This window comes from Candidozyma duobushaemuli (genome assembly GCF_002926085.2).
Source record: "Candidozyma duobushaemuli strain B09383 chromosome Unknown C_B09383, whole genome shotgun sequence".
Classification (NCBI taxonomy): Eukaryota; Fungi; Ascomycota; class Pichiomycetes; order Serinales; family Metschnikowiaceae; genus Candidozyma; species Candidozyma duobushaemuli.
In genome coordinates, this window is record NW_020289897.1 from 1,064,466 (window position 1) to 1,079,287 (window position 14,822).

At 47.4% G+C, this 14,822-nt stretch overlaps 6 protein-coding genes across 6 annotated transcripts; 2 read left to right on the top strand and 4 right to left on the bottom strand. All coding sequences in view use genetic code 12, as the record gives it.

Moving 5' to 3' along the window:
• Nucleotides 1-23: 23 nt before the first annotated feature.
• Nucleotides 24-1,598, bottom strand: FGR15 (Fgr15p; the record flags this gene model as incomplete). The annotated part of the gene is made up of 1 exon (XM_025481852.1): nucleotides 24-1,598. One exon carries the CDS (start codon nucleotides 1,596-1,598, stop codon nucleotides 24-26), a length of 1,575 nt encoding a protein of 524 aa, XP_025336470.1.
• A 582-nt stretch (nucleotides 1,599-2,180) lies between these two features.
• Nucleotides 2,181-6,078, bottom strand: CXQ87_003373 (uncharacterized protein; the record flags this gene model as incomplete). The annotated part of the gene is made up of 5 exons (XM_025481853.1): nucleotides 2,181-2,408; nucleotides 2,435-3,911; nucleotides 4,699-5,184; nucleotides 5,211-5,998; nucleotides 6,046-6,078. 5 exons carry the CDS (start codon nucleotides 6,076-6,078, stop codon nucleotides 2,181-2,183), a joined length of 3,012 nt encoding a protein of 1,003 aa, XP_025336471.1.
• A 1,735-nt stretch (nucleotides 6,079-7,813) lies between these two features.
• Nucleotides 7,814-8,395, top strand: CXQ87_003374 (uncharacterized protein; the record flags this gene model as incomplete). Its single annotated transcript, XM_025481854.1, has 1 exon — nucleotides 7,814-8,395. One exon carries the CDS (start codon nucleotides 7,814-7,816, stop codon nucleotides 8,393-8,395), a length of 582 nt encoding a protein of 193 aa, XP_025336472.1.
• A 263-nt stretch (nucleotides 8,396-8,658) lies between these two features.
• Nucleotides 8,659-9,129, top strand: CXQ87_003375 (YidH family protein; the record flags this gene model as incomplete). Its single annotated transcript, XM_025481855.1, has 2 exons — nucleotides 8,659-8,721; nucleotides 8,764-9,129. The coding sequence occupies 2 exons, from the start codon at nucleotides 8,659-8,661 to the stop codon at nucleotides 9,127-9,129; spliced, it is 429 nt and encodes a 142-aa protein (XP_025336473.1).
• A 20-nt stretch (nucleotides 9,130-9,149) lies between these two features.
• On the bottom strand, nucleotides 9,150-11,776 carry OPT6 (Opt6p; the record flags this gene model as incomplete). Its single annotated transcript, XM_025481856.1, has 2 exons — nucleotides 9,150-11,698; nucleotides 11,722-11,776. The coding sequence occupies 2 exons, from the start codon at nucleotides 11,774-11,776 to the stop codon at nucleotides 9,150-9,152; spliced, it is 2,604 nt and encodes an 867-aa protein (XP_025336474.1).
• A 605-nt stretch (nucleotides 11,777-12,381) lies between these two features.
• Nucleotides 12,382-14,016, bottom strand: CXQ87_003377 (uncharacterized protein; the record flags this gene model as incomplete). Its single annotated transcript, XM_025481857.1, has 1 exon — nucleotides 12,382-14,016. The coding sequence occupies one exon, from the start codon at nucleotides 14,014-14,016 to the stop codon at nucleotides 12,382-12,384; it is 1,635 nt and encodes a 544-aa protein (XP_025336475.1).
• Between the last annotated feature and the right edge of the window lie 806 nt (nucleotides 14,017-14,822).

A 14,822-nucleotide genomic window follows, 5' to 3' on the forward strand; every position in this document is an offset into this window, starting at 1 on the left:
TGATCTATTTGCTTTTTCCCATATTACACAACGTCAATCATTGGCTCGCCTTCTTCGCCAGAAAGCATTTCATCGTCATCAAAGATAATACTGCCATCTGGGGCTTCACGACCTCCCTTATTCATATGAGCCCGAAGCTCGAAATCAACCTTGGTCTTCCGGCGCCCCACATGGACAGTAATATCCCCTTCATCCACAATTTCTGCATGCTTTTTGGAATATGCGACTTCTGCCTTGGCTTCCTTGCCTGATATGCGGTGATTCACTCTGATGTGTTTCGCCAATGTGTCATGACGAGTAAATATCCTAGGCCCCATAACAGGGTCCTGTTTGACGCAAACAAAACACTTGAACAATTTCTTCTTTTTCAGATGAACAGTGTCCTGGTGCCTTATGAGCTCGTACTTTCGGGAGAATCTTCTGAGACACATCTTTCCAGGTTCCTCTGCCGAAGGTAATTGACATTCATGAATCACATCAGGGTCGTAGTTCAGCAGACGAGCACTACCGGGCTTGATCTCCGGCTTCTTTATCACCCTATGCGCTGAGAGTTTTGAATCGGCCTTGGCCTTCTTTTTATCCTTACCCTTGCCTTCAGAAGCTAGTCTATCAGAGATGAACTTGTCATGCTCCTCGGTCAGATCCTTGTTGAAATATTCATCATCGTTACTGCTAGCCTCTGCAAAGCGTTCATCGCGCTCTCTTTTCTGCTTCTCCCGCAAGGCGGTGAACTTTTCGATTGTAGCAGGTGAAAGCTGGGTCTGTTTGTAGCGAAAATTGGAATAGCTCTGAACAAACCTCGTGTAGCATGCATTTAAATCAAACTTTATGAGCGTCAAAAACAGGTAGACAGCAGGATTAAGCCGTATGAGGTTGTATACTTCCCAATAGTTTAGGTTGACCAAGATGCTGGAAAGGAAGCGGATGATGTTTGCGGAGAGGCCATCCCTGGTGCTATCCATGGCAATTTTCAAGAATATGTCGAAACAGCATTCCACAATTATGTATAGTTCTGACAGAGCAGGGTCCTCGGCGATGTAGCCCGACAATAGTTCCTCCAAAGCGTAAAGTCTCTTTTCTAGTGCCTGGATGTACGTCTCCTCGAGAACACCCTCGTGTACCAAGTATGCAATTTTACACATAAGCTCGGCGTACTCAGAAGTGCTTTGGGGCTCAATCTGACAAAGGGCCTGGACCATCTCTGACATGCTAGCACTGCCCAGTTCTGTAAGGGCAGCTGTGTATGATGTCGCTTTTGCAGATAATGCTTCTTTCACATTTGGGATTGCGATACTGACGCTGGTCATTTCCCAGGGTCGTTTTGCAACTGCAGGAGTATCATTCGATGGGGAAATAGCACTTGTAGCAGTGGGGGACTGGTTTGCCTCAGGTTGTGATGAGGGAATGATCGGCTGCATTCGACGTGGCGAAGCATCGGATATTTCCTGAGGGGATATTTGTTCATGCATCAAATTCCCCTTTTCATTGACGCCCGAGTCAAGCGTAGAAGTCATTGTGTTGTGCTCTTCCGATGGAGGGTAAGTGAAGGAGGACTCGTAGCTGGCGATGTCTGAAGGACTCCGTAGCACTTCACTCATTCTGTGTGCCTATTGATGATTTTGACAGCCGGATATTGCCCTCTTCGGTAAGGATTTTTTGTGAATCTCCTCCGTGCAATGGTAATTAGTCTATGACCTGATGGTGTGGAGTCACTGGATTATACCGATGAAGCAAGCTGGTTGTGTATTGCCTTTTTGCCAAATGGGGTAGCCTCCCAATGTAATTCAAGCTGAAAGCACTAGATTGACCGGGAAAAATATGGCAACTTCGAGTCCAAAGATAGTGGTTCGAGTGACTGCAAAATAAGGATTTGCGGTTAACAGCAGGTAGGTTTGTGTAGTGCGCACGACCATCAACAGAGCCGGGCACCGCCGCTTTAGGAAAATATTATTACGAATTTACGAAAGAGCTATAGAATATTCTAATGCCGTTTTCCGTTATGCATTTTGAAGATTTGTTCGGTAATTATTTGGAGAAGGCCGGGTGATCCGACATTGGGCTTTCGCACGACGTTTTTGCAGCCATTCTCTCTATTCAAGGTGCATTTCTGACCTGTCTGGCGTTAGTTCTGCAGGAAGCGCACCCCGATTTTTTGCAACCATTTCTCAAGCGCTACCTTTTCACTTTTTCTTGGACTTGTCCTCGTCTCTCAAATGAGGCAGATGAATGGATCCCGGAGGCGGAGGAGTGGGATTTGATTGGATGGCGTGCATCGGCGGCGACCCATGTGGCTGTGCAGCATCTGCAACGGGATACTGGTACCCAAGTGGGGGCATGGGCATGGAGCCTATAAACTGCTGCTGATACTGTGGACTATGCATATTTTGAGGGATTCCCTGGCCTGGAAGCTTTTGGGAGGTACCCCCATGGGAACATATCCCTGCATAGGCATTTGCATAAAGAGTCTTCGGTCGCCATAAAAGGGCTGACCATAAGGCTGAAATGCGGGATAGCCTTGGTATCCGTATCGTTGTAGCTGTGGGGAATTATCCTGGTGGCCTTCCTCTCTTGTTTTGAGCTGTGGAGATACGAGCGTTGCTGGTGGGGGTAAGGCAGAAGCATAGGCAGGGAATTGAGGCAGTGGATGAGAACCCATCCTGGAGGATGTACCGTAGTATGGCAGTCTTGAAGGATCCTTGTACTGTGGAGGGTACTGCAAAGATGCCGGTATTGGTGCCTGGGAAATGAAAGAGGGTGGCTGGGCCAAACTGGATCCCTCCTTTTTGATTTCCTCCCGAGGCGACCTGATGACCAGTTGAGGATTTTGATGTGGTGGAAGTGCCGGTAGATCTGGTCTTTGAACACTTGCCAATGGAGGCTCCTGAAATTCGTGCAAACTTGAGAGTCTAGTGACAGGCCCTGATGTGAGGCCGCCTGGCAGAACCAAGTGTTGAAATATGGATGGCACGAAAACCAAGCCTTGTTGTCCCATGGGCACTGCTCTGTTCTCATCTTGCAAAATCCTCTCGGCCTCATCTGTCGTGTATCCATCATCGTCATCCTCCAATTCACCAACGGTCTGGATATCAAAAGCGATATCTCTGTGTGTGACCTTTTGAAATGTGAACTCTTGCGAGTTTTCAGAGATGGCGGAATCTTGCCTTAAGAGACGCTGAGGAGACGCCTCCTGTGATACTGAGCTCTTTTTAGGTGCCCTCGTCTTCTTCTTCTTTTTCGGTTGCGCCTTGTTCAAACGAATGTCGATGTAATTATCAATGCGGAGCCGCTGGTACTTCTGATTCGTCACGTCTGGGTTCATGGTGTGGTAGGAGAAGTTGTAAAAGGGGAACGGAAATGGGTATTGGAAGCCCTGTCTTAGATTAAATCCCATATAATTATCTGGGGGTGACACAACATGCCCAAACGGCGTATCTGTGACCTCGATATCCACAAGCCTGAGGAAGTAGTCTAGGTTGGGTATCATCTGTAGTAGATGGTATATCTCCCAACATTCCAAACTGTAAAAAAGATTTACCACAAACTTGGTCACTTTCAGCGAGAGCGTCAAGTTTAAGTACAGCAGGCAGAATTTGACAAGGTCGGCGTAATTCGTTATGAGGATCTCTGATAGGTAATTCTGAGGATAACACTGTGTCAAAGCCTTCAGGGGCTCCGGAACAGCCTTTGTGGCACTCTCTAGTAAACCTTCATAATTTTCCTTCTCTGTATCGGCTGGCTTGCCTCGAAGAAGCACATCCAAGCTCTTTGAGATCTCCTGTGAGCATTCGTGAATACTTAAGCTTTTGGTCCACACAATATCGGTATATTCAGCATCTTCGGTATCAGCGTGGGGAACTTTCTGACTATTCTTGTCTATGTTGCTAGTCTTACTATCTAGCTGGGGCTGTTGCCTTCATGCATGGTTCTTGGAACGCTTTCACTTAGTTTGTGTGAGAGCACTGATGTTAGTAGAGTTCAATAAAAAGTTAATTGAAAAACATACTTTCTTGCTTGACCTTTTCTGGTGAGCGACGAGGACTCTTCATTTGTTAGTATCAAATTTTGGAAGTTTCTTGGGGAGTACTTACTTCTGAAGGATGTGCTGCCGCAGCCATTATGTGGTAATTAATTAAGGCCAGAAAATAGGCAAGCGAGCTATTAAATCGCCAGGCGGTTGATTCCCTGGAAAACTGTGATGCTTAAAGCAAGCTTTTTAGGCAAAATGCTGGGCTATGGTGCTGATGGAAAGGTGCAAAATTAGACGGTTTGGCTGCCAGTTGAGAATTGCAGGGTATCTAGTTGCAAATGCTAATATGTAGGAACGGTCATATGTTGGTACAGACTACAACCCCAGTACCAATTGACTTTTGAAAGGTATTCTGTAAAATTGCCTTAAACTAGAATGCTAAGCATCATCAAATTACATTTTGTTAATTTGTTGCTAAATCCTTTTGTTGCCGATGTTTCACAGTCGCACGACCGTTTTGCAGCCATTTCCTAGGCCAGCAAAAGAGCCCAAAGGAGAAACAGCCAATTCTGGCCCAATTGGAATAGAGCTGATGCCAAGTTTTGTATTACGAGTAGTTAAGTTCATAGTCTATGTCGTTTCTGATTTTTTTGAGTCGCATCAAAGTTTCCATAATCGTGCTGTTTAGCTATTACTACTAAATAAATGCGAATATTGTCCGAGGACTCTACTTCTTACCATTGGCAACTTCTTCACCAAGAGACTGCAAAACCAATGGGAAAACAATTCTGGCAGCATCTCTTCCCCATAAGTTATCTAAGTGCTCATGGCCCGCAACAGGGTGTGAGGTGGTGTATTTCTTTGGCAACTGGTTCTCCATCACTTCGATGTCAACCAACAGGTCCGAATCACCGTAGATTAAATGAATTGGGACCTCGATGTTCTTCAATGGGTATTCGATTGGGTTAAGAGAAGAAAAGTTGGACTCGTCGTGGTACATCTGAAACTTCTTGGCGGAAATAATCTGGAACCAATGCACCACCGTCTTGACAGAGGTGGTGGAGTACAAGTGAGCGTAGGAGCTGAGTTTCTGCACCTTGTCGATATTGAGCGCCTTCCAGTTGAACAAGGTGTAATTAGCGACATCAATGGAGGTGTCAAAGAAGGGTGGATACATGATTCTGTTCCATAACTGAACGCTTGGCATGAGAACTCTTCTGGAGAAGAGAAGGTACACGAAGACGGGCTGGACTTGAGCAATATATCGAGGAATCTGGAGTAAAGGCCATGTGGGGTCGTGGCAGGCGAGATGGCAATAATGCGCTCAATCTTTTCGTTCAAGTCTGGATTAACAGAAACACTAGCGAAAGCCTGAGCGGTGCCCTGAGAAAAGCCCACGTAGATCAAACTCTCCTTCTTTGTAGCAGCAAGAATATAGTTGATGGTGTCTGGAATGTCGTAGAACGCAAACTCGTCCAAGGCGAAATCCCAGAACTTCTCCAGGTTGAGTCTATGGCTCAAGTGCTTGTGCGAGTACTTGTTACCACGGTTGTTGCCCAACCAGACATCGTAACCAAGCTCGTAAAGCACATATGGCAAGTTGGCATCTTTATCAAGCATGGTCACCCAGATCTCAGAGCACATGAGGAGGCCATGGTGCATGTAGACGACCTTTCCGTTTCTAGGACCAGCATTAGGTCTCAGGATTCTCTGAACTGTGAGCAAATAGTCATCTTTAGTTCTAATCATTCTCAGCTCTACCTCGTACCCAAACACCGAGCACATCTCCAGGATGTCCTTGGCGTTGAGGAGCACGGTCATTCTATCGTACTTCTTCTTATCAATGACGCCCTCTCCGCCAGACAAGTATCTGTATTTGATATCTGGCATACCGTCCTCCTTCAGGATCTCGCCTCCAGAAGAGATGAACCGAATAGGGGACGCCGTGAAGCTGTAGACGACCTGAAGGGAGTAGGTGATGATGTTGATCACCGTGGAAGGAAGCAAGCGTGTAATGAGTGTTGAGATGTACTCAAGCCACGAGAGTAGCAAGGAGATGACCACAAGGGCCACTCCACAAGGGAAAGTCTGCCCAACAAGGGAATATGCATTTTGGGTGGTTATTGAAGAAGAAGGTGATGTAGTAGCACGGCTGGCTGTATGACGAAAACGTGCGAACCGAGGAATGGCTGCAAAATGTTGATGATACTAGGTGGACTGGGCAATAGGAGATTTTGGGGTTGTGGAAGACAAGTTGTGGAAGACAAGAATCAAAGAGTTTCAAGTTTCAGGAATTTATCCAAGTATTAAATGCTGGTTGTAACGATTTTGGTACTTTTCACGTGGGGTGAGACAGAAGTGTAGCCCAAGAATAGCTAGTTTACGTTACGACAGGTTTGACGACGGTTGCTTCGGCTTTCTGGGCCTTGGCAAGCTTTTTAGTTAAGCAAGCAATCTACCTATTGTGAGACGCTGGATCTTAGGTATGCGAGTCTAACGCATAACCGCCTGTGCCATGTATACCAGCAATCTGGGGTAGATGCGCATAGGCAGAGGTGGTACTATTATTTTGATGGAGAAAAATCGAGATTCAACATTCGTAAAGTGTACTTTGTCGGTAAGTCAGCTGATGGGATTGACAGCTTTGTCGTAGAGGTGCCAACTCTGATTATCACATCTACTGGCAGAATCAAGCTCTAGAATCGTTGAGGCTGGAAATTAGGGCCTTGTAGTCCCGATAATGCCAAACAAATAATTTAGTGAAACATGGACAGCAATATGTGGTTATTGAGGGTTCGTTTAGTGAACAAATCTGGAGAAATCGAAAATAGTTAGGCCGCAGCACCATTTGGATCTTCTCAAATATACAGCTACAGTTCTCAATAGAGGATGCTGCCGGTTCGCCGACAAAACGTCGTAAAAGAGACGACAACAAAATGACACAAAACCGTAACCAACAATCACCTTACGTGCACCTGAAAACCATTGACCAATCGAGACCACACCCAACCCCATTGGGGAGTTTTCCATCCTAATAGACATCCCAAAATACAAGCCACTCAACTCCCCCAGTGAGCCCTTCCAAGCTCCCCTGGTCCGCTACATTCTAAACCGACCTTCCACTATAAATAGCTGAAGCACGGAGATTTGAGCGATAATCGGATATCCAGCGGGCAACCCGAGGCTTGGACCAAGCCGGCTGCCATTGGCGCAGAAACCACGGCTTTGAAGGCCTCAACCAATGGCAGCCGTTCCCGCTTATTCTTCCATCCTAGCACATGCTGGGCCGCACTGGGTGCAAATATCAGAAAGATCAGTGGAACACTCACCCACCTCGACCCCCATGGCGCAGCCAGTGTACAAGAAAAAAGAAGCAGATCCTCTCCCTTTTAGGCCCCTCTTGGATTCCTGTTTGGTTCGCTTGCTCCAAAGCCTTTATGGCTATTGTACGGTGTGGAGGCGATTGGCTGGAGGAGGAGGCTTGTTTTCGCACCCAGATCTTGTGCTTGTGCCCCGAGCAAATTATGCCACCGAAACCGCCCAAACGGTGGGAACGAGGCACCTACACCATCAACAGATGCCAGGAGAAGAAATGGACCATTGGGGAGTGAAAAGGATACCACCGCTTTTTGGTACTTTCTTTCAACCCAAGGTCATGAACGCCCGGCACCGATTGTAGTGCACATTCTTGCCGTATGCACCAGGCCTGCCCCTCTGGGACACTCCAATAACTTCCAAAACCGATCTTGTTCCGGCCCCTGTCATTCTGCAGCTAAGAAACGTCAAGGCTGTCACGTATAAATACCCTTGCTTTCCCCTGCTTCTTCTCTATCGTCTTTATCCGTAATGTGGAAACCACTCGCTTGTGCTGCTGCTTTGCTCTCTGTTGTCGCTGCCGACCCGGCTCCTGAGTCCCACGACTCTCCTGTTGGAGCTTCCTACAGAGCCGCTTTTGAAGAGGGTGTGGATGGTTACGTCAAGTTTTCCTCCAAGAACGGCTCTGTCCTTGTGGATGTCGACATTTCCGGTTTGCCCGACTACGGTGGTCCTTTCATGTACCACATCCACGAGTTGCCTGTTCCTGCCGACGGCAACTGCACTGGCACTAAGGCCCACTTTAACCCATACAACGGTCACGAGAAGGCTGATACTCCTGCCGAATTGGAGGTTGGTGACCTTTCTGGCAGACACGGCGAGATCGAGGCCCAGTCTTTCCAGACATCCTACATTGACCCATACCTCTCGTTGAACGAGGACAACGAGGCCTTCTTTGCTGACTTGTCGGTGGTTGTTCACTTGCACAACACCACCAGAATTGCTTGTGCCAACATCACCAAGAGTTTTGACATTCCTGAGGAGAATGCCGGTGCCAAGCCCATGGCCATGGGTGCTGCTGCCTTGGTGGCTGGTGCCGCTTTGATTTTGTAGTTAGCTATGAATTGACGAGCAGTGTGATGGAGTGTAGCGTTTTGCAGCCACATGCTGCAGCGAGGTGCAGCCACCCACCAACTGACATAGGTTTTAGTGAGTTGAGTGGGTTTCGTATATTTGATGGATTGCCTATGTCGCCAATCCTCTGTTGCCATACTCATTGAATAAATACTCGAAATTTCACTTGCTGAAATGGCCGATTTATACGACTCCCCTGCTTGGTACCTACTGCAGGCCCGCGCATCTACTACCCCATACTCATGAGTGGGTATTCTCTTCGATCTAAGAGACTAAAAAACGTCAAGACTGTCGCCAGAGATAATGTATGTTGATCAATGCTTTAACACTACCTCTACTAACACCAGCTCGCAAACGAAAGAACGTTTTTGGCGTGGCTACGCACATCCATTGTATGTGTATCTATAGGCATTGCATTGGCACAACTTCTACGATTCACTGAACAGGAGTGTCAGGTGGACATTGGCTCATACACTGTGATTATAGAATATGGAAACAGCAGTACCTTGAGCTTAGGTAAGCCGTTTGCTGTGGTTTGCATTGTACTTGGAATCATCACCCTCATCACAGGCTTTGTTCGGTTCTACTACGCTGAAAATATGCTAACTGAGGGCTACTATCCAATGTCGAGCGTCTCGGCGCTTATTGCCGTGGCTATGGTATCTATTGTAACGATTCTATATGTGATACTGACGGCGAAAGTCATATTCTAGAAAGAGGTTTGTGCCGGTGGTTAAGGGAACTGGCCCTTTCTCAAACCGATGTACCCTTCGGGAGCGTCTGAGGCCTTGAGCCAGGCATGGTGCTTGTTGGACCCTTCAATGCCCATGTTGCTCACATTGTTGCCCCACCAGTTGAGATCATCCTTGTCGTACTGAACGGTGAAGAAAATGAGCAAAGCACTGAATGCCACACCTGCTGAGAGCGCACTGGTCAAGATGTAATTGTACTTCTCCCACCAAAGGGTATAGTTCCGCTTGATGCGGTTCATGAAGAGGTACGACATGTAGAGCCCGCCGGTGAAATACAGCATGTTGTATGGGGCGTAACTCAAGAACCCTCCCAAGATGATCGTTGGCTGGAACGATCTGGTGATTCTGGAAGGCCCGTGCTTCTTGAAGAGCGCCATAGGAACGACCATCACCGCTCCTAGCAAAAAGCACCACTTCAAAATAGGGTATATACCGCCAAAGACCTTTGCCGGGCCGATTTCTCCGTACTGGATGCTGGAGAAGAAGTAGGTATTCGCACCCGGGCACCTAAGCTTGTTCTTCTGGTGCAATTCACAAATGTCAGGGATATTGCTCATTTGCCAATTGGCAATGGTTAACGCAACAAACACACTGAGGAATGTCAGAATAATCTGGCCACGGAAGATCGCTCTAGGTGGCACTTTAGTGTAGTGTGCTAACTTCTGGTCTGTGATGTAATTAGACGCTTGTGAGTCGATATTGTAACCATACGCCTTGAGGGTAATAAGGGCAATACCAGAATTGGGAATCGCATAACCAACAATGAGCTCAACCAACACGTTCAAGCCGAAGGCGAAACCAGTCACCGAGGCTATGGCAGTGATTGGAATAAGGAATATAAAGTTGATGCCAATGGTGAAAAAGATTCCCCACACAGGCGTCTCGACGGGATAGAATATAACACAGATCAATGCAAACGTGACACTCACAATCAAAATGGTCAAAAACCACCAGCTGGGCACCTCCTTGTAGTGAGACATCATCAGGCAGTGTGGGTCATCAGCAAAGCGGTGGTAGTTTGAATCCAGGTCCTTATTGAATGAGTCCTTGACAGTGAACCAAATGTTGGCAAAACTCTGTTTCATGGACGTCCATTCGGTAACGGCATGATACAAGATAGCGAAGGGGTACATGCAAAAGTAGGCACCATAAAGGACCAAGTTGGCGGCTGAAAAGTATGGCGGACCGTACTCCATATATTTGTCGTGATTGAAGGCCTTGTTTTCGTCAAGAATCTTCTTGACATCGTATACCTCACCTGTGTTGCTGAACAAACGATTTGAGTTGATTGGGAAGTACGATGTCCACTTGTTGTTGGTGTAGTAAACCAAAAGAATTGTGAGGAATCCAAGACTCAAACCAAGATACTGGTTGGCGTAGGTGTAGAAAGGAATGGTCAAGCACCCCGCCATGTCTATGATATTCCAGTCAAGTGTGGGAAGTGGATTGAGGCCCAATCCTTGATTTGTTCCGGTGACATTGATAAGGTGGATCAGGTCTGGCAGAAACCACGTAGGCCAATTGAATGTGGAGAGTGCCTTGAATAAATAAGAGGGAAGCCAGTTGTAGCAGAAACTGGCGATAAATGCAACAAAGAAAAACGAGTACCGGGATATCGTCCATCCGTTGATGTTGGTTTTGGGATCATCCTTCATAAGAGCTCTGTTTAAAGCTATTGTGGGCAAAAGCGTGGGCCACATGGCTTTCTTAGGGTACACACAGACCTTGAGCATAAGGAAAGCGAAGGCGAAGCCAAGAAATTGGGTTGACAACGCAAACATGATTTGGTATTCCCAGGTGACCCAGTCGAGTCCGTAGAAGCGGTCAAGCTTCATGACGAAGAAGTTGTAAATGGCATACGGTGTTCCTGCTGAACACGAGTAGATGATAGTTGCAAGCATCATCTCCTTGTAGTTCCACGGCCCAGGGTTGAGATTTATCTCTTTCCCAAAAATGTTTACCTTTTTATTCATCCCAAACGCTTTTTCCCAGAGTTTGCCGCTAGGTAGAAGTAGAAGCTGCACAGTGCTTGTCGAAAGAACGATACTGGGAAGTCTGTGGACAAAAAAGTTGTTGATCAAAGAACCCATAAGCGTCCACGACAAGCCAATCACGTACACTCGTAGCGTCTCGACTGGAATAGACGGATCATCCAATGGATCCACCACAGCTCTGACTTCAGGATACGGCGAGTGGAAGGCCACCAACCCCGCTTCAAGTCTCACTTCTAGCGCCCATTGGTCCGTCTTCGTTTCCTGGTCCGAGTCGCTATCTCTGCTTTTCTTGTCCACCAGGTCCCGCTGGTCTGACGGTAGTTGACTCAAAAGACGCTCTATCAAGTGGTAATCGGCCAGAGGGAAGTTCACATCGCCCCTGTGTTCTGCCAAGACATCTCTTAAAATCACAACAGCGTCTTCAATAGCCAAATTTTCGATTTTCTCTATCATGAAACGAGCCAGTGGGGGTAATTCTTCAAAAGAGTCGAAGATAGACGGTAGACCCAAACGCAGCAAAATGGTGGCCACCTCGTCTTGCGTGAGGCTGGTTGTAAACTGCGGTTTTGCTTCTTCGTTGGGAGCTGCTGGAGCTCGATATACTCCGGGGCCATGGTGGAAGAAAACGGTAGTTGTTGGTTTTGATACTTCCCCAGATTTTTCGTGCGAGAGATATCCACCCCGATCGGGTAATAACATCGAATACAATAGACCGAGACACGACGAGAGATTTATTTGATTTGATTTTGGGGAGGTTGTTTTGGTGGTTGTGTGCTATAGATTGAGTTATTTGGAGAGGGTTTGCTTTGCTTTGGGTATGCTTTTTTGTTGCACAGCCCCAATGACGGAAGATCGCCAGTCTGAGACATTCCAGCCTGGGCCGCCAAGGAGAAATGAAAAGGAGAAATTTAAAAGAGTACATTTTGATGGAATCGAAGTAATCTATGTATTATGACTGGCGAGGTTGCGATGTTGAAACTACATGTCAGCACTTCTCACCTCTGAATAAGCACCATCAAAGCCAATGAGGTATACTAGAACTCGAAATGATACAGCCAATGTGGAATATTAGTATTCATGATATTCATATCTCATAAACGAAGAACAACCGTGATTCCAAGAATCAAAAATCAGCCGAGGCGAACCCTTGACTTACCACCTTTTAGCGCTACACTAATAGATCAAAGCATCCTTTTCAAAATGGCACCACCCTACACACCTACTTCTTTTCCAAAATCTTGGCCACCTCAACAACAGTTTCATCGCTGTTACGAAGCCCCACAGCACAAAGTGCTACAGGAGCATTGGCAAAGCTCTCAGCAGAATCGTACTGCTTCCACACAAACTCATCCATCTCGTTCCTGGGCTTGTAGTCCTTGACAGGAGCATCAAGATCAGGATCAACAGTAGTCACAGGGAAGGCCATGCCAGGATAGTCGAGAAGGTTCCATTGGGCCGTGTAACCCCAATATCTCGATGTCCTAGGCTTACAGGCTGGACCAGGGAACACAGGAGCAATCACCGCATCTGGGGCTCCTTGGCTCAACCAGTGGGCAAGGTACTCCTTACGGTATTTCACTTTTTCAATGTTCCACAGCCAGATACCCTTGGGTTCCAAAGGCTTGACGTGCTTGCCAGTGAGGATCCACTCTGTTTGAGGAAGCATGGGTTCACCAGAACGCTCCATAGTGGATCTTGTGTCGGCACCGCCGTCTTCAAAGTAAAGCGATGTGATGATTTCCCAGGCCTTGTCGTGTTTGTACGGCTTGAATGGAACAACCTCAACATTGCTCATTTTGGAGAGCTGTTCTGCTACCATCTTCAAAGCACGGGCCACGGGAGGCTGTGGAGCTACCAAGCCGTCGTCATACAAAATTCCAATTTTGAGTTTCTCCTTCTTTGGTGCTTTCCATGGGAGAGGGTACAACGATGGGTCCACAAGCCAAGGAGACAGATCTGTGATGGTCTTCATGACAAGGTCCAAAAGCGCCAAAGAACGGGTCATGGGACCGGTCACAGAAAGAATTGACTCCAGGCCAAGCTGACATGAAAAGTAATCGCTGCTGGGAAGCCTGCCCACTGTGGATCTGAGACCGTAGATACCGTTAAAAGCACTAGGACAACGGATACTACCGCCAATGTCAGAACCCAAACCAAAAGCTGAAGCTCCAATACCGTGAAGAGCACCTTCTCCACCTGTACTGCCTCCACAGGTCAACAGCGAGTTGTACGGATTGACCGTTCTGCCGTGAGTCCAAGATTCACACTCGAGCATCATCAAAGACTGTGGATTGGTGGTACGAACGAACGGCACAGCACCGGCGCTGACCAAAATATTCACAATATCTGCATTGTAGTCCACCACTCTGTCCAAGTAGCAGAGAGAGCCGTGGGTGACTGCTCTTCCTTTGAAAGGAATCATCTCCTTGAGCGAGAGTGGAAGACCGTACAAGGGTAAGTTTTTGTCACCCAGATCGAGCATTTTAGCCAACGCCATAGCCTCCTCGGGCAAGAACTCGTAGATGCAATTGACAAGTTTCGAGGCGAAAATAGCAGCATGGAAGTAGGCGGTCAACACCTGAACACAGGTAACCTTACCCAGCTTGAGGTCCTGAAGAAGCTCGCAGGGATCCTTTTCCGTGATTGCGAGAGACTTTTCTGGCATTTTCTCTCTGAAAACGTCAATGGGCACCTTGGCGGGTGAACCGTAGTCCTCAACGGTTTTCCCTCTAGCTGAGGGAAGCAGTTCAAACTCCTTGAGTGCCTCATCGTCAAGAGGGAACAACTCCAAGGTCTTTTTCAAAGAATTGTCATATATGTCGGTGGCTCTTTTGGCCAAATCGTGCCAGGTCATGTTTGTGAAAGTTTAGAGGCGGCACGGCGTGTTTTATATACCCCGAGGCACGGCGGCACTTTCGCTATCGTTATCGCAGCATTGTGCCAGGCATTGTGCGATAAGCCGCCAAGATCGCCCCCACTTTCCAGGGTTAAGGGGATCAAGGAGGCATAACTGGGATTTTGTGGGGATGGAGATTTTCAGGGTCTAGGAAAATTTGAAGTTTTGATTAGTAGGTGGAGGGGAGACATGGCGATGTTGCAGCCATTTTGTCGTGCGAGACAGCGACATTGAAGCCAGGGTAGAGGAAGCATCTGCTTAGATTTAGGGCAATTGAGCAGAAGTTTTGAAAGTTTTTTTCATTATTTCTGATTGTCCCTTTGAGCCTCGAGGCTCGGCTCGAGAATTGATGTGGGGCCGAGTGGGGCGGTAGGGGATATCGTGTCTGGAGGTTTCGAGGTCACGGCAACTTTCGCGACGGAATTGGTGAGGGTGAGTGAGGATGAGGACAAGGACGTATTTGGTGGGTTATGGGTCCCATTGAGGTGGAATCCCCACAAACGGCTGCAAAAGGGTGTTGGCCAGGCCTGGAACGAAGCGAATTCCAAGGATGTGATTGGCGGAGGGGTGATTTAGTGCATGAAGTGATTTTGTAAGTTATTTTGTTAAGTAGGACTTGGGTGGTTGATGTAGGTGGTGTAGGTCAACTGGTGTGGGATCGTCAGGGTTGCAATGATGAAAAGTCTCAATTGAGGAAGGGCAGGGGCTTTACAGGGTAAAGCGGCGTCTCCACTTAGGAACAATGCTTTAAAAAGTGAATATGG